The sequence below is a fragment of the Meles meles genome, chromosome 5, assembly GCF_922984935.1.
Source record: "Meles meles chromosome 5, mMelMel3.1 paternal haplotype, whole genome shotgun sequence".
In the NCBI taxonomy this organism is placed as follows: domain Eukaryota; kingdom Metazoa; phylum Chordata; class Mammalia; order Carnivora; family Mustelidae; genus Meles; species Meles meles.
The window spans coordinates 9,196,255-9,214,742 of NC_060070.1; the positions used below are offsets into that span (position 1 = coordinate 9,196,255).

General features: G+C 46.3%; 1 protein-coding gene across 2 annotated transcripts in view; it reads left to right on the top strand.

Annotated features, from left to right (window-relative positions):
* The window catches only part of EZR (ezrin), a 50,866-nt gene that overhangs the window by 17,709 nt on the left and 14,669 nt on the right, over nt 1–18,488 (top strand). Inside the window, exons 3-7 of one of the 2 annotated variants that reach the window (XM_046006437.1) lie at nt 7,916–7,999; nt 12,930–13,025; nt 13,831–14,105; nt 14,715–14,798; nt 15,685–15,831. In XM_046006437.1, the coding sequence (XP_045862393.1) occupies nt 7,916–7,999; nt 12,930–13,025; nt 13,831–14,105; nt 14,715–14,798; nt 15,685–15,831 (686 nt within the window). Of the gene's footprint in view, nt 1–7,915; nt 8,000–12,929; nt 13,026–13,830; nt 14,106–14,714; nt 14,799–15,684; nt 15,832–18,488 lie in introns of those variants that run through there. The other variant, XM_046006438.1, reaches the window with a different exon arrangement.

Below are 18,488 nucleotides of genomic sequence, written 5' to 3' on the forward strand. Positions count from 1 at the left end.
TTGAAAAATCACTGCCTCAGACGAGCACTGAGGCCCAGGGAATAATTTATAAGGTGCGGCTGGCTGGATATCCTAAACCATGACTGAGGGACACCAGATTTCATAAAGCATGCTTGATATTGCCATGTTTCTTTATGCAGCAATGGACAGGGCTCTGGAGGCATTTAGATTAATCTGGGAAAGTCTAAAATATAAAGATAGAAAAAATATAAAGATAGTATTCATTTAAAAAATACATACATATTGCATATATATATATATATATATATAATTTATTTACTTAAATTGAGTGCTAACTAGTTATAACATGCTCTGCACCATCGAAGTTAAGTGTGGAACAGAAGGTTCAGCCCCTGTTTAAAAATTGGGGAAAGAACGTAATTTACTTGGGAGAACCCTGAACAAGAGCCTGGGTTCTCCCCTCTGCTCCTTGGTGGGACAGCTCTCAGTGCTTTTCCCTCGTCTGTGCAGTGAAGGAGTTAAGCGTTGGGAGAGTAGGATGCAGAGTGTTTTCTAATGTGTTCACATCACTTTGGGAACTGGGACCTTCTTCCTGAAAACAGTATTTTCATTTACAACTGAAAACAGTAAACAAATGGAGTTTTAGTTTTTAAGAATTCATTTTTGAGTTGCTCGGCTTGCTCAGTCAGTGGAACATGGGACTCTTGATCTTTGTTGTGGGTTCAAGCCCATTGGGTGCAGAGATTGCTTAAAAATAACATTTTAAATAAGGAATATTTCTCTTTCATTTTTGTTTCCTCCTAAAGAATTTTTATTACCAATTTGAATACCAAATTGACTAGTTTAGCGATATTGTTTTCCAGCTGTTTCATATTGTACACTCACTAAAGCAACCTGGATCTCGTTAGTAAGACACCCAAATGTCCATCGGCTGGTGAATGGATAGACAAAAGTGTTGTTTCCATGTAGTGGAATATTATTTGCCATTAAAAAGGGAATGAAGCACTGTACGGGCTATAACATGGATGAATCTCCATTGAAAACGTGCCGAGTGATGGAATGCCGTCACAAAAGGCCATGTGTTCATAAGAAGTGTTGAGAACAGGGAAATCGGTGGAGACCAAAAGTTGATTAGTGGTCCTCAGGGTTGGGGAGGAGGAGTATTGGGAGGAGTGACTGCTGATAGGCACCAGGTTTCTTTTTAGGGGAATGAAATACTCTAAAATTAGATAATGGTGCTGGTTGCATAATTCTGAAAATCACTGAATTGCACGTTTTAAATGGATAAATTATGTGTAAGCTACATTTCCACAAAGCTGTTATTTAAAAAGAGCACATACTGATAATGAGGAATTTGAGAGGCAGGGTGGGGGGTAGGGAAGGAAAAAAATGAACCGATGGGATCAGGAGACAAACCATGAAACTCTCAATCTCACGAAACAAACAGGGTTGCTGGGGGTGGGAAGGGAGGGAGAGGGTGGCTGGGTTATGGACACTGGGTGGGAAGGGTATGTGCTATGGTGAGTGCTGTGAAATGTGTAAGCCTGATGATTCATAGACCTGTTTACCTGGGGCAGATAATACATTATATGTTAATAAAAAAAGGACATAATGACTCAACATGAAAATCAAAATACAGTAGTCTCTATAATTATTCAGTTACATAAACCAAAATAGCATCTCAGAAAACTGTTAAAACTCACTTATCGTGAGAATTTTTCCTTGTCCCACTTCCCTGCTTCCCCCATTTGTGGGAGAACATTTACTCTGTCTACTTCCTATCGGAGCATTTCTAAGTATTTGAAAGGTCTTATCCAAATATTTGAAAGCTGTTGGAAGTTGCTGAAGTGGCACCTTTGGAAGAGGGCTGGAATGTTGGAAAACAGCGTTGACATTTTTAAGTGATTATGAAAGGTCAAGCTCTTAATGTAATCTTGGTGGTGCTTGGATAGTTCTACTCAAGACTAATTTTTGAGTAAATGCAAGTGTGATAGTATTGGGACTAACCTGTTATCACTGAATCCACTGCCTGAAATTCAAACGTTCAAATGCAATCATTTGTATTTTCCTTTCTATTTTAAATGGTTTTCCTGTGTCTTAAGTATGTAGGACAATCACTAAACTTTCCCCCTGCTGCATTCTGGCTACAAAAATTGGGTCTGATTGCCTTGTCTTCAGAGACTTTCCCGCTTATTTGCCTGTAAAGTTTGTGGAGAAACTTGTCTTTTGAATGTTTCCTTCTTGGTCTTTAATACAGTATGAGTTAAATTTGTAAAGAGTGTGATTGGAGAGGTAATCTTAAACCACCTTTCTTTAAAGTATCTCAGGAGGAAATGGGCACTTCCCAAAGGAAAAAATGCATGGCTAGATTTATTTACCGAAACAAGGGAAAGAACTGGGAGGAAATGGCAGCCAGAAGTTCAGCAGTCACACATGGGTTGGAAGTAAAACACAGTGTTTCACACTGTGAAACAGTGTCAGCTCTATATCACATCTCTCAGACTCTTAGAAGGCATTTTAGATACTATTTTGATAAAATTAAACTACTAATTTGATAAACTACTACCCTACTGGTCCTTCGGGATATTGGAAGAAACTTCTGTGCCAGGGAATCCTGACTAGGATAGCATCCTGGGATTTTGTGACAAAGACATTAACACAGCAAAGACACTCAAAAATCTTCCTGTTAAAGAGAAAGGAAACAGAATCAACCTTAACTTATGTGACCTCAAAATAGTCCCCTTTGTATCACCTCTTTGTCCCTCTCCCTGTGAAGGTTAGATGATGTTCCAGAGAATAGCACAGCCACTGAGTAGGATGGTGTCAGAAGCCACTCAGATAAGTTTTAAGTCATAGAGTGTTACAGTTGGGAGCTCCCTTACAGATAAAACATTTCCAGTTACAGTGCTTGATTTTACACATGAGGGGAAGTGACTTTCTTCAAGATGGACCACTGGGCAGGGGTTGGCTGGGATGCCTGGGGAGGTGGGTCCTGACCCCTACCTGCTGTCAGGTCTGTGCTCATGATTTCTCAGGGTTTGGGGAGAGTAAGCAAAGGGGCCAGTGGATTTATTTTTGTTTAAAAGTGAATTGTTACTGAGTTTATTTAAAATACATACTGTGGTTTAACACCTTTACCTTTACATTCTCTTATTGGAAAAAGAGATGCCTGTTTCTTTGGAGCAGTGAAACCTGTACTTCTCTATGTGCAGCCAGAGAGTTGCATTTCCCTCCTGGAAATGTGAAGACAGGTGTGAACTTTTCCTTTCCCCATGAAAACAGTCTCCTGGCCAGCTTTTAATAATATCACAGAATATCACAGACTGAAAAGAATCTTTTCAGTCCTGTTCTCACAGCTCTAGCTTTAATCGCACCCCCACACCTCCCCTTGTGCTGTTGGACTCTGGACCTAGCGTGTCAGAGGCGGAAGGACCTCAGGACTTACAGTCCAAACCCTTGGCTTGCAGTTTAAGGGGGCGAGGCCCGGTGGGAGGAAGTGCTCAGGCTGCAGCACCAGCTCTCAAACCCAGGCCCCCTGGCTGTGTTACCCGAATGAGCTTGTCCTTACTTGGTGGATTTGAAAAATACAGATCCTTGGGTTAAGGCCCAGAAACTCAGGTGTTTGAAAGGCTGGCTGTTCTAGGGATTCTAGTAGTTGGGCCTATGTAGAAACAACTATGGTGAATGGGAGTTATTCGATGCCTGCGCACCTCTATTTGTTCTGTTCTGTTGTTCCTCCGTTGTACCTGAAGATCAGCGGAGGTCTGAGTCCTTTTGTCACAGGGCTCCCTCGTGCCCAGGGCAGCCAGTAAGTATTTGATTGGTCCTTGTAGAGTGAGTGAGCCCCAAAGGCATGCCAGGTGCCCACTAACTCGGGCAGGCTGGGAACAGTGAAATGAAGCTATTACGCTTCATTGGCTTGTGGTGTCCCAGTCTTGATCTGAGCTAATCCGTAAGAACAGCAAAGAGAATTTTTTAAAGAGTAGATTATTAAGCAGAGGGAGGACAGAGACAACAATACAGTTAGGTTTTCATTAACTTCATTAACTAAGGCAAAGATAGGTTTATGTGTTAAACTCCCGTATCAACCTATGCATTCTCTAGGGGTGCGGTGTGTGTACCTGGGGAACAGTTGTCACGGTCATGGAAAAAGAGCATGCGTGGCATCTAGCTTAGATGGAAGAATTTTTACTGACCGGTTTTGTTCTCATTTTCGAAATAAAACTTAAGTTCATTCCAATTTTTGTTTTTAAAACATTTCTCTCAGATACAGACTGGCAGCATATACTGATACCCTAGACAGTCAAACTCTCCTGTCTTACTGAAATGAAAGCACAACTCCCCTACTAAGCTAGGCTACTAGGGCAAAAAGATTTTTCTGCTAAATGTGGCCAGTATGGGAAATAGGCGTTATATGCATTAGAACCTCATTTCCCTGCATGGGGTCAGGCATCTTTATTTAAAGTATTTTGACTTGGGTCTAAGACAATTTCATTCTAAAATTGTGACATAGTATATAGCAAGAGGAACCTCATTATTTTTAATCTGTGGAGTTTAAAAATCTGTTGTTAGCTCCATTATCTGACTTATTTATGAATTCCCATTACACCTGGTGGGGTACAGTTAAGTCTGGTTCCTTCTATGTTAGAACTTTCAATATGGCTTTGTCTCTTAGTTGGGGTAGCATGTGGAGGAGACCTGAATTAAACTACCATCTACGCTGTCAACGGCGAGCGCATGCGCGCGTCTATGTGTACATGTACGCGTGTGTGCAGCGGGGGTGTGCGAGCAAAACTAAACTCAGTCACCATCATCATCCGCAGACAAAGCAGAATGTTTAAAAGGTTTTCAGTATTTTGTCAGGCCTTACAGAAGCACTGCCTTTTGGAGTTCGATTTCAGTGACTGACTGCATATTCTGTATATACACCCGTACCCCATATTACTTTGGGATTTTGTTACCTTCAGCAAGTGTTACCTTTGGTAAGTGTGATCTGGGGGCAAATACCAAGATAATAAAAATTACCAAACATGCGTTCTTTTCTTCAGCCTTTGCACATGGTTTGGGGTCGGGGGTGGGTATGTTTTAAGCCCGTGGACCTCTGGTTTTTTGGTGGGACCATCCTCACGTTTATCACGCAGGACCATACAGGCCCACTCTATCTCTGTGCACCATTGCAAATGCAAGCATCAGCTTCCATCCACGTCTCAGAACAATTGCTTGCCATGGAAACTCAAATCAAAGATAATTTAAAAGGAGAGTTGGGGGGGTGCCTGAGTGGCTTAGTTGGTTAAGAGTCCCCCTCTTGATTTCAGCTCAGCTCTCTGCTCAGGGGGAGGAGCCTGCCTGCCTGCTTAAGATGCTCCCTTTCCCTCTCCCTCTGTCCCTTCCCACCCTATTTGCTCATGGGAGTGTGCTCCAGAGCAAGTGTGTGTGCACACTCACACGTGTTCTCTCTCTGTGTCTCTCTCAAAAAGGGAGAGTTGAGATTTAGATACTGCTCAATTTTGGTTTCTTCTGATTCCTAAATTTCTGATTCGTGATTGCTCAAGTGTGATTTCTTTTGAAGTCTTGAATAAGTGGACCAAAATATGTATATAAATGGTCCTGTCATCTGAGTAAAAGCTTAATTTTAAACACTGATACAAGTTTATGCTGTATTTCATTATAAAAGATCTATAAAATTGAAAGTAATCTTAACAGGCTTTATAAACATGGAACTCCTCAACCTGCTTCTAATGAAGGCAGTGCCCTGCTGTGGTCCTTAGTCTGGGTAGCAACCTCCCTTCTCCTCAGCATGTGGAAGCGGTGGGGGGCACTTTTAGGTCCCTGGTGACCTAGGATACCTGTGTTTAGTAGGTGAGCTCAGGGATGCACTTGAGATAGTTTTGCAGAAGGAATGCCTGCGCCCAGAGTGTTGGTCATGCCCCTTGTGAGAAACACTAGTGAGGGTAGTGACAAGTCCGGGACCCAGCACAGCCGTGACACAGAGCAGCTCGGCTGGGGGCCGCCAGCCTACCGCCTGCCCTCGTGTTGTTTAGGTTCCTGACTCCTCTCATCTCAGCCTCTTAGCTCAAGATTGTAGAGCATGCACCATATGTGAATATACGATATATTGATAAAATGAACTTGACTTTTAATTTTAGTGACATTTTTGAAAAGAAGAAAAATTCTGATGTGTCCTCAAATCAGATCTGGGAATTAACACTCAGCAGCTGAGCCACGCAGGTGCCCCTGGAGCTGCTTTTTCATCTCTAATATGTGTATCTGGAACCATAATTGAGAAAGCTGTATCTTTTGTGCTTCATAACGGCCACTTTGTGACTTTTTAAAAAAATTATTGCCCGCAAGAAAAGAAACTGAAGTTTTTATATTTTAATATATTTGAAGAATTTAAAATATGCCTCATCTTTGTAAACTTGAGATTTACAAGTTTGGGGAGACTTTTGGAGGGGATTGGAGGGGAGACTTTTCTTGAAATTCTGGAAAATTATACCTCACTTCTCTTTACTGTCACCCAGAGAAACTTTAAAAGAGGATTTGTGTCAAAGTATCTCTTAGTTATCAGTCTTGAGGGTTAGAAGGAACAACCCCGTGAAGACAGATTTTGTTTCTGAAGTCAGGACTAATGTGGGCACTGAACGTGTGTATTGCACTGGCTGGACACTGGGCCTCTGTCCGCCAAGTTTTAGTCCCGTTACTCTGTCCTCTTGATATTTGCATCCAAAGCAGGAAGATTTTAGGGTATATGTCTGTCTTGCTACTTACATATTTTACTTGAAAAATGATTAAAAGCAGACATTTCTTTTTCTTTTCTTCTCTCTTTTTTTTTTTTAAAGCAAACATTTTTTTTTTTTGAAAGATTTTATTTATTTATTTGACAGAGAGAGAGAAATCACAAGTAGGCAGAGAGGCAGGCAGAGAGAGAGGAGGAAGCAGGCTCCCCGCAGAGCAGAGAGCCCGATGCGGGGCTCGATCCCAGGACCCCGAGATCATGACCTGAGCCGAAGGCAGCGGCTTAATCCACTGAGCCACCCAGGCGCCCCTCTTAATAATAAGCATTAGTGGGTATGCTGTTTTCCTTTGGGACAGTGATTTAAAGTACATTTTTCTGTTTTCCATAGGCTAGTAAATTTGAATTTTCTCAAGTGATAAATTTGAACTACCCTGAAATGAATTTTTAAAAAAAACAAAAAGCTCAATGGGAATTAGAGACCTCTTTAAGGCCCCTCCTCACCCCTACCTCCATTCCTTATGACCTGACCATCCCATGATATGTCCATCCCCACATTTTACTTCCATCCTCTGACTACAGGCTCTCACAGGTTTGCAGTGAGGGGGGTGTACCATTTTTTCTTGCCATGTCTTTCATTCCTGAAGCAGTTTTCCATGTTTCTACCATCTTCATAATTGGCATTTTAAATTACTGCAGGATATTCTTTTTGATGGATCTTCAGTCATATGACCAGTTCTCTTTTCACTGTTTAGTTTCTAGTGTTTCTAGACATGCTGGTATGTTGCTCCTTCTCTCCTCCTTTCACTTGCTGCCCTGGTCAGAATTCTTGCGGAGGCTCACCACCCCACCGGTGCTTCCTTGGCTCTTGGAAGCGTTAATAGGAGCTGGTACATGGGAAAATACGCTAATGGTTATCGAAGTATTTTTGTAGAAAAACCGCCTAGACTGAAGTGTGAATGTGTTTTGTTAAAGCAGAGAGGGCATACATCTGAGTCCACACTGTGTGCAGTGCTGGGACTCATCAACTGTCTGCCATTGGCCGTGGTGCATGAGTGTGTACGTGTGTGTGTGTGTGTTAGAGCATGAGAATGGATGTTAGTGAGGAATTTACTCTTAACCGTGTTGCTAAGTAGCTTTGAGTTTTTGTGGTAGGCTCAGATTATTACAAGGAAGGAACATTCAGTTAAGTATCATTCCTTTTGTTTTGTTTTTTTTTAGATCAATGTCCGAGTTACCACCATGGATGCGGAGCTGGAGTTCGCCATCCAGCCAAATACAACAGGAAAACAGCTTTTTGATCAGGTTGGTCTCTATGAGCTTAGGAGAGAGAATTACCAATTAGGAAAAATACTTTTGCAAATCTGAAGCATTTTATTGAGTGTGTTGGTTGCTGCTTACTTCTCTCCATAGGGGAGGACATTTTCCCCTCCTTCCAGAGAGTTCACATGTCGTAAACACTCTGCAGAAGTAGTGTGTTCACAGCCCTGTGAGAGGAAATTTAGGGAAAGCTCTGAAGTCTTTATCAGCACAGTGCCATATCCAGAAACTGTGACTCCCATCCCTTCACCCCAAGGGCCACCCCAGGCATCTTCTGCCATCTGGTCAGCAGGTCAGGGTGCAGCGAGGGTCAGACACGGCCTGAGGGCCTGGCTGGAACCCAGCAGATCGTAGCTTCCATGTCCAGCTGCAGCATCTGTGAGCTCACTCAGGTGTCAGCAGGTGCTCTTCCGTGAGCTGGGCGCCAGAGCACGTCTACATTCCGAGTGTTTCTTCCTGAGACCTGAAGGTGAATGTAGAGTTTGGATAGTCACGAGCCACCGAGAAAGCTGGCTGTGATAACTTCGATGGAGCAGTTCCAAGCTTTAGAACAAGATCTTCTGCTCTGGGGACAAGGATCCAAGAGGGCAACAGGAGCAGGCATGAGTTTACAGGTCCCTTGAGCTATAGCCTGCCTCGCTGAGAGGCCCTGCTCGTAAGGGAGGTGATGTTCTGTACCCTAGCACCAAACCCAGAAGTGGGAGTAGGTGCCAGTTAGGAAATGGGGGAGGTAGAATTCCAGCAGATTTAGAAGGTATTCGTGATTCCCTTCTGTGCTTGATGATAAACCTCCTTCTTAGCCCAAAAGTGAGCACCCAGTGGGTACACACACACACACACACACACACACACATACAAACACACATCCCAGTTCCGGTGTGTGTACATCAGGCCTCCTGTCCTAGGAGGGGACACCTTCTCCACTCTCCCTCTGCTGCTATGATGAGGTCATCCCTGGCTCTGCCTTACCCAATAAGGATGAAGGCATTTACTGCTGTGGGTGAGGCTGGACTTGAGACAAAAATCTAAAGGTTTCTCCTGAAAGACAATCCGGAAGTAAGTTAAATGGAGCCAGTTGAATGCCATGTGGGTCAGTGGTTAGAAGGGATGGGTAGAAGGCCCTCGGTCACCCCAAAGTTCTTGTGTATAAATGAGTTCTGGGCTGCCCTCAAGCTATTTTTAGAGCAGAGATGGGAACTCTAGGTTAGGCAGGTTAGAGTTTTGGTGTCTCAGCCATTTTGCTGCCCTTGCCTCCCTCTGCCTTGTTCCATTCACATGTTGCTTCTCAGAAATATGGGAAGAGGCCATCAGGAGTTCGTGGTACTTTTTCAGGATAAAAAGGCTGCTATGTCTTAGAAGATCCTTGTCTGCTCCTTGGGGTCCTTTGGAAGGGGTGAGGAGTGGAGAGAGCTGGAGAAGCCTGCCTGCTTCTTCAAATACTCCAGTTGCGTGGTTCAGTTCTATAGACATTGTTAACTGCCCACTCGTGTGCTGGGCCCAGAGCTGCATATTGCCCAGGATTATCCCCACTTCTCCATCCAGGGAGCTGTGTGGGTAGAACTATACGTGTTCCTCAATGCTGAATCGTCCCATCTAGTCTGGTGTTGAGACTGGTTTTAAGCCAGGTATTTTTCTTATATTAGATTATCTCCTTCCAGTAGCATGGAGCTGGATTAATGGGTGTACAAAAAATGGACCCTGAACTTAGTCGACTCTGTGGATTATTTAAAAATTGCTAACCACGTAAATCCAGTCAGCATGCCAAGTTTTGATGAGCTCAGTATCTAAATTATCCCTAAGCTCGTTGGTCGTGTGAATGATCCTATTCAAGCACCTGTTACTATTCCCCACCCCAGAACGTCAAGCCCCCTGAATCCCACCCACTTTGACCTCTCTGTTCCCAAGTCATGTTTCCTGCCTTAATCTTGGCCAGCTCCCCCAAGACAGGTAATGACATCCCACCAGTGATCATTACTGGGAAGTAGTGGGAGACAGAGAGACCCTGAACTCCGCCTTTGGCAACAAGGCCTGGATCACAAGGCTCTTTGACAGAGTTCCCGTTGAGTTTTTTACAGTTTGGTGTACCCGTCGTGAAAAATCCCACATGATCTGAGAATGTTAAAACTGGAGTCGACCTGGGAAATGGCTAAGTCTGTGAGGACATCAAGGCCCAGAGAGAGAAGAGAATTGCCCAAGGTTCTCTAGCTGGCCAGGGCCAGGGCCGGGGCAGGGGCCGCTCACGGTGTCCAGCCCTCCTTATTTATGCTTGTCTCTCTGAAGATCCCTTTGTTGATCCTTCCATGTCCTCCCAAGGTAACACATGGCACAGAGAACATCCCACCTTCGGGGTGGTCAGGACAGTTCTCAGTGGACACCGTGGGTGCCTTCTGGGGCTCTTTCCCCACACCCTGACCAGGCTGGGCGTGTTTTCTTCTTTATGTCTTTAGAGTCTGTGTCCTTTTCTCTGTTGCTCACCTCTGTTGCTGACCTTCTGGGTCTGGGAAGGTTGTTCACGGGCCAGACTACCAGTCCCTAGAACATGGTCCTTAAATAGAATGGGCCGAAAGAGACTTCAGAGACAGGTTATGAGTTCCTTCAGTTTCTTCTGCAGTAACTGACCCAACTCCACCCCAGTGCTCTTGGCTTATCCACGACTTGAATCTCGTCCAGGAATCCCATGGAGGGCCTAGCAGTGCCTCTACGCTACCAAAATTCCCGAGGTGGCAGGAAGGGTGTGACTCAGTGTACCCATTGTTTCCATCATCAGCTGCCACTTGACTGAGCTAAGTAGACCTGTCCCTGCATTTTCCTTTCCAAAATTGCCATTTAAACCACCACTGAGGCAGAGATAAAGGACTAGACCCCACCCTGTTCATATTCTGCTTCCATGATGTTTGGGCTTTAGGGTGAGCTAAGGACATTGGAGGGAATGGTGAGGTGCTTTTTTCCAGGAGTAATGGATTTCCCTTGTAAGGAGGGCTTTAGCATTGATTTTTAGAAGGGACTGAAGGAAAGGAAAGCAGGTTAAATTCAATTGTGACGTTTGGGGGAAGCCATTGGAATAGAAGTAAGGCTTTGAAACATGCTGTAGACAGTTATCCTGGAATGAGATGAAGATGCCACAGAGACACTTGGCAGATCCGGGTGCCCAGGGACAGGCTTTTCACTGAGCGAGTGAGAGCCCTGGGTCGTGACCACGGTGTTGCTCCGCAGTCTGTGCTCTGCTCCTTGTAGGGAGCTGGCCACATCACAGCAGAGGGAAAGAGGCATCTGCACTGTGGCCATGGAAATGAGCGAGAGTCTAACTGAGATGGGGAGGGAAGTTAAGCAGACAGGAAATCATTTCAACCGGTTAGGACCCAGGCTAAGGCTACAGTTCCGTGGATGGAATATAGGACTAGATTGCTTATGTATATGGAGCTTTCTTGTGCAATTTCAAAACAACCCAAAGAGGAAGGCAGGGCAGGTTTTATATCCACATGTTGAGATGGAGATTTATAGGCAGTGAGAAAATTGGCAGGATTGGGTACAGAAAACCTGGTCTTCATATCAGCTATCCTAAAAAGACGTAGCAGGGTTCACAGCAGAGTCCAAGTTCTTCCACAGCATCCTCTGATGGAAGCCTGCCTCCCCTCTTTGGTGTATGGTGAACAGACTCCTGGACCTCCAGAGAAAGTCTGGTCCCCCAGTGGATGAGGAAACAGGCTTAGAGCAGGAGTTTAATTGGAATTTCAGACTTTATTTTAAGCAACTATTTCAGATAGCTGATTTGCCATTTCTCATGTGTTCAGACCTCTTACCCTTTAAATGTGATAGAAGCCATGTATTTGGAAAATGGTAACCTTTTTGTAAAGGCTTAGCATTGTGTGTCATGGGACTGAAACTGTGCAGCAGAGCTCTGGGACTTGGTCGTGGTGATGTTGAACAAGTGTCCCCAGAGAAAAGCTTGCTTTATTGTTTCTGAGACACAAGAATAACCAATGTGGGATTAGGTCTGTAACGGCCCATAGGAGACTTCTCTGGTACTATGGAGAGTCTTAACTTATTTTAAAGATTTATCCATTTAGTTTAGAGAGAAAGCATGCACGCGTCTGACGCGGGCAGTGGGGAGGGCGGGGTTGGTGGATGGAGACTCTCAAACAGATTTCCTGCTAAGCGCAGAGCCCAGTGTGGCCTTGAGAGCCCGACCCAGACTGAAATCAAGGACGCCCAACCAGCTGAGCCACGCAGGTGACCCTGAGGAGAATTGTAAAATACAAAATCCTTGCTATGACCTACAGTTGAATTCTACCTTCCTGTATCAGGATTTCAAATTTCTGGAGGTTGGAAGAATTGCAGTCACCCCTTGGCATGTGTGAAGCATAACTCCCCTATCTCCCCGCTTTCCCTGGCAGCTCACTGTTCGTTTCCCACCTTTCAGGGACTGCTGTTTCCCTCTTCCTAGTTAAGCAGAGGCCTAGGCCAAATGACTGAGAAGCAGGGACAGGCAACCAGCGGAGACGCGAGGGTGGCTTTGCTTCACTTGGTTGACTTGCAGCACCTTTTCCGTGTGGGCACTCCTGACAGGAGACCTTCACACCTGGGACACACACTCCTGGTGTCCCTGGGTGGTGCCCGATGGTGTGCTTACTCTAACTCAGCTGGGTGTCTCTACTCGGGGAAAGTTAATGGAGTACAGAGGAGTAGGAGTGAGAAATTAAAAGATTTATAAGATCTTGAGATTATCTGAGATTTATCTGCTCAAGTGCATGTTAAAAATAAATTATTCCCGGCTTTGGGGGGAATAGCTTCTGCTAGTAACAGATTGGGTTTCCTGTCAGGTTGGTGAAGGAGAGGCGTGCAGGGCATGACTGAGCGGCCAGCCCCTCGCTCTCCTGGCTGCTTCAGCCCCCGCCCCCCTGTCTCTCTCACACAGGTGGTTAAGACCATCGGCCTTCGGGAAGTGTGGTACTTTGGCCTCCAGTATGTGGATAATAAAGGATTTCCTACCTGGTTGAAACTTGATAAAAAGGTAAGTCAGAGTTAACTATTCACAGGCTGTTGTTTGATTGTTGGTCTGCTCTGTTAACTTTGAAACTGGAGCACCTCACTCTTTTGTTGTTCGTTTTTGTTATTTGTGTAAAAGTTTTTACAGACAAAAAAGCTTGCAGGTTTCCGGTAAATGGGGGATATTGGTTGGAAACTAGATTGGGCATTTCTCCTTACTGCTCGCTCATTGGGGCATTTGATGGTTAATTGTGTAGCTTTTAGTTGACCTTAGTTTCTTTTTCCCCAATGAGATTGTTAATCTTATAAACCATGAATCATTCACTGTTTTGTAAGAACCTGTTACTGCTTTGTTTGAACCTGTGATACATTATCTTCCAACTCCAAAGACTAAATAATTCCATTAACAACTAAAGAAAACCAATAAGCTTAAATGTGTTTTCTCCACACAATTTGAAAATGTCCCTTTTCCCAAACCTGTGTCTTCCTCCCACATTACTATAGTAAGTCTGGGGGCAATTAGGGATCGGAAGGGAGGGAACGTGAGTTTTTAAATGTAAGTTCCAAGTCCCACAGCTTGACTGGCCATGGAATAGATGCCAGGTTTACAGGTCCCTAGGCAGGCTGCTTCTAAATTAGAGTTCTCTGGAATTGGGAACATCTCCCCAGAAGTTAGGGGCCAGCACTAGGTGGCTTGGTGGGTCACCGTTTGCCTGCTTCTGGGCTTCAGCTAAGGAGGGCAGTAGGACTTCAGCTGGCCTTTTTCTGTTGTTATATGTGCTAAAAGGTGACTTTGTAGTAAATGTTATCTTCTCAAAATGGGCCTGCAGGTGTCAGCACAGGAGGTGAGAAAGGAGAATCCTCTCCAGTTCAAGTTCCGGGCCAAGTTCTACCCCGAAGATGTGTCTGAGGAGCTCATCCAGGACATCACACAGAAGCTTTTCTTCCTCCAAGTGAAGGAGGGAATTCTCAGCGATGAGATTTACTGCCCTCCTGAGACTGCGGTGCTCCTGGGCTCGTATGCAGTGCAGGCCAAGTTTGGAGACTATAATAAAGAAACACATAAGTCTGGGTACCTCAGCTCTGAGCGGCTGATCCCCCAAAGGTGAGCAAGGGATGTCCAGGCCTGGATGAGAGCAGTGGCTGCATCCTTGAAGGGCATAGGTGGTATGTGTTAGCAGAAGCAGTCAGCAGCACAAGGGTACGTGCTCCTTGAGGCGGGGACTGTAGCACTTTCTAATCTCCGTGCTTCGGCATGTGCCCTGGCCTTCAAGGCACTGACCTGCCATAGCCCTCCCCTCAGGCACCGATCTGCCTGTGTAGGGTCTGTCGTAAAGAAACAGCAGGAAAGGGGATGGAAGAGCAGCTGTGTTACATACACAATCACATTCCTTAGCTTTCCCTGGTCTGTAATGATTTGGCCGCATTAAATCTGGTTTTACTAGTGGTCACATAAACCCCTTTTGGAAGAAGAGTCCCCTTAAAATATAAAATACCTTTTAAAAATTTTTCCAGCAAGACTAGATATGTCTCATTCTAGATCCTATTCTCAAATTGTTAGTTGTCCAAAATGCTGCGTATTAGGAAGTAGAAACAATCCTTGTGGTGGTTTTTATTTGAAAGAAAACTCAAGGTTTGCAGGTGGGTCGGTAGCCTGCTGCTTGCCTCTTACGGCCCTTTGTGGTGACCGTCCTGTGCCTTCTTTGCAATCCAGAGTCATGGACCAGCACAAGCTCACCAGGGACCAGTGGGAGGACCGGATCCAGGTGTGGCACGCCGAGCACCGCGGGATGCTCAAGTGAGTGCTGGCTGGCTCCTGCCTCTCCAGAGGGTTGCCTTGGCGTTGAGGCCAAATAGGGTCCTTGGGGTGGTTGGCTTCTGGAGCCACTGCCGTGGGCTTCAGCCCCAGCGTGGCAGAGCAGTGAAAGGGAATAGTTGCTCGCAGGGGTGTTCTTAAAGCCAGGTGTTCGTGCCTGGGGGTAAGTAGCAGTTTAAGCTTCAGGTGCTAAAGCCTCCCTTGCTTGTTCTAGAGGAGCGAAGGTCTGGTGTCTGAAGTAATTCTGTTTTAGTCAGGGACAGTAGCATTGTTCACAATGGGAAAAAATTGATCCCAAGTGAGAAACACTGGTATTAAAGAAGCACGAAGGAGGCGTGAAGGAGGAACGATGTGACCTGTGGCTGTTGGGTGTAAGAAATGGCCAGATTCTCTGTGGCCTAGAGCCCTCACCTGGGGCGTCAGCAGCAGCTCCGCACGTTCCCCCAGCCTCAGCGGTTCGTCTACAGTCTAGCGTCCTTCGGCTCTCGTCTGTCCCGAGCACCTTTTGGGGAAGGAAAGCGCTCGGGGCCTAAGTGGTGGCTGCTAATGACATGTGGGAGTCCCTGCAGCAGCATGTGGGCAAGGGAAAGACTGCTTCCAGGACAGTCTGAAAGGAAAATCCGAGTCCAGAGAAACCAGTGTGAGTCAGCCTAGCTCTCAGCAGGTCTGAAGTACATCAGTGGTCAGGGCCCAGGAACTCTCAGGGTCCAGGTGTGAATGGCCACCAGAGGGACAGCAGCGAAGCCAGCAGTCGGCCAGCCTACCGGAGCTGCCTGTGGGGCCGTATCCTCTGGGGCCACCGGAGTGGTTTTGCGGCTCAGGATCCAGCAGCCCGAATGACCGCGTCCTTGTTTGTTCTCCCCGCTAGAGACAGTGCCATGCTGGAGTATCTGAAGATTGCTCAGGACCTGGAAATGTATGGAATCAACTATTTTGAGATAAAAAATAAGAAAGGAACAGACCTTTGGCTTGGAGTTGATGCCCTTGGACTAAATATTTATGAGAAAGATGATAAGTAAGTCGAACTTTATAATTATTGTCCGTTGGTGAGGTACTGGGTGGAAACGAGAGAAAACGGCAACTGTGGACACAGTTTATTTTGAAGTGTTTCCCTGGTGGCTTACCAGCCCAGTGTGTGGATCTTTAAGGGCTTTTTGACTGTGAAGTGGCCACATTGTGTCAGAGGTTGGCCCGAGGTGTGCACTGTTCTCTCCTGTCACCATAGCCTGTCCACCAGCACGGTGCCAAGCGCTGACCCACGACCCCCCAGAGCGGAGCTGCAGGAAGGCCTGCCCTGGCCTCCCACTGCAGCCCTGCCACCAGCCGCCATGGACGGGCACCGGCACACCCACAGATACCACCCAGGCGGTCCTCGCCGTGCTGGTGGCGTAAAGTTTGTGCTCCTCCAACCAAGAGTAGTTACGGTGCTATCAAGAGCCCTTAAGATGCATCTGTGAACAGTGGCTTATGTACGGACAGTTTAGCTAAATCCTCTGACCCTGTGAGAGGTGTCTAATGGCCACGTGTTAGTTGTGTGTGTGCTGAGTAAGGTCTGCGGGAGTGGTAGAGAGCAAGCCAGGCCAGGCCCTCCCTGCTGGCTGCTTTCGGCCGTCCTGTGCTTACAAACACTGTGAACATGCCTGTTCGCTGCCAGCGAGCTAGATGCACAGGGGACAGACCATTCTCGTTCGGTGAGAGCAGGTTTTCCATGGTGGTTCCTGTGCCTTTGAGTGTTGGGTCTCCCACTCAGAAAGGTGTCTTTCCACTCGGAAAGGAGGAGGTCGCCCCTCCTTTCCGATGTTTGTGCTCTCAGACTCACAAGAACCCTCTCTATGGCCTTCCCGAAGGGTGTGCCCCTACTTGGCAACAGACGCTGTCACACGAAGAATCTGCCTTCAGTTTCAGTCACGTGTCTTCTTGCCAGAACCCAGGGTACAGACACCTTTCACTTGTGTGGGACGGGGCCTGAGTCAGGCCTAGACCCTCTAGTTAGGGCCAGAATTGGGTGGGGGAGGATCTCTCTCCTGGAAGGCCTGGTCCCAGTCAGGGAAGACTGCAGAGAATCACAGGCACTCCTCTGAGAACCTAGTCGTGAGTTTCAAGGACTCTTGGTTTGCTGTTTCCCCGTGTGAGCTGCACCCCATGTTGTAGAGAAGCACAAACGGTCTGGGAGACTCAGGAAACCGGCCCCTGGTCCTCCTGGAGGCCCCTCCGTCGGAGGCCAGTGGCTGGTCAGCAGGCTGTGCCTACAGTGAGAATGCGGTACCCTCGTGGGAATAGATGTGGGAAACTGCCTCTGTCTTGGAACTCCATTCTTGAATGACTGGATTTTGTGACATGGCCATGGCCAGAGCTGTCTAAACAGGTTTTTCCAGCTATGGGAAACAGCCATAGGCAGGAACTTGCTGATGTCAGTTTGTAACTATCTCCAGCCCACGTAAATGTTAATTTTTTCCAAGTGAAAATTTGAGTACTGTGCTCTACTCAGTCTCTTCCTGCTGTCTTCCTGTTTCCCAGTTTGCCAGTGAAACTGGTAGTCTTCTCAAAGGGGTCTTCTCCCCCAAGAAAACACTGGGGCCTCACTTCCTGCCTCCTCCCCGCCCCTAAAGGCATCCTTCTTTTCAGTTAGGAAGAAAGACTTAACCACACATTCAATCAGTAGGCCTGAGTTCTCCTTTCTAGCAGATACTGACAGCTTCATCCCCAGTGTAAGCAGGAGGCGGACTCGAGTCTGAGGAGAGCTGGGATGACTCTGAGCTGTGTTGAGTGTTGGACACAACCCTCAGCAGTAGAGCTAACAGTGGGCAACTGGGCATTCGTGGAGTGTTGTTCAAGGGAGAAATTGGATCTATTGAGTGAGTAAGTTGGGCGAAAAGAGACTTATCACACCTGCAAATAAACAAATGTACCTTTATTATTCTATTTTAGAATCAAATATATCCTCGTTGGGAAATGTCTCTTGATTGAGGTCCCTTTTCACTGGATGCATAACCCTGAGTGGGAGCACATGGGACTGAAAGCATTTGTCTTTTTCTGTCTATAAACCCGTAGATGAGAAGAGGAGGAAACTTGGAGGGGGAGGAAATAGGCAGACCCCTTCCCTGCAAGACATCGTCAGCTTAGAAACAGAACGTGCAGATTAGCTGCGTTACGTGATCCTACTTGGCATCATCATACCAAAACCAACAAAGACAAAACAGTGAGAGGAACGCGCCCTTGTCTCCAAGTTCTTCAGTCCTGTGAGAGCACTCCTTCACTCCTAGGGCTCACGCCTCCCACACTCCTGAGTCCCCCAGTCTTCCTGGTCCTCCCGGAGGCTGGAGCCTGGGCCAGGGTGGTACACCCGGGCTCCAGCAGGTAACTTGTCTTGCCCTTTAAGGGAGAAGATACTGGAGAAGGCTGCAGAGAAGCTGGGGCCAGAACAAGGGCCAGTGTCTTTTTCCCTTGAATTCCTCACTCCAGAGTTGAAAATCACCTGCTCTGATTACATTTCTGTCTTAGTAGCTTTACTACATAGGTAATAAGCCAGTCATGATGGTGGCTATTAGAGAACGCTGTATAGCACAGTAGTGGTAATGGGAGGTATGTACTCTGACTACGTGTAGTGTACATAGTACCACATGTGTCTGGTAGCTACTTTAACATCACAGAAGCCAGTCGTTTTCTTTTTTT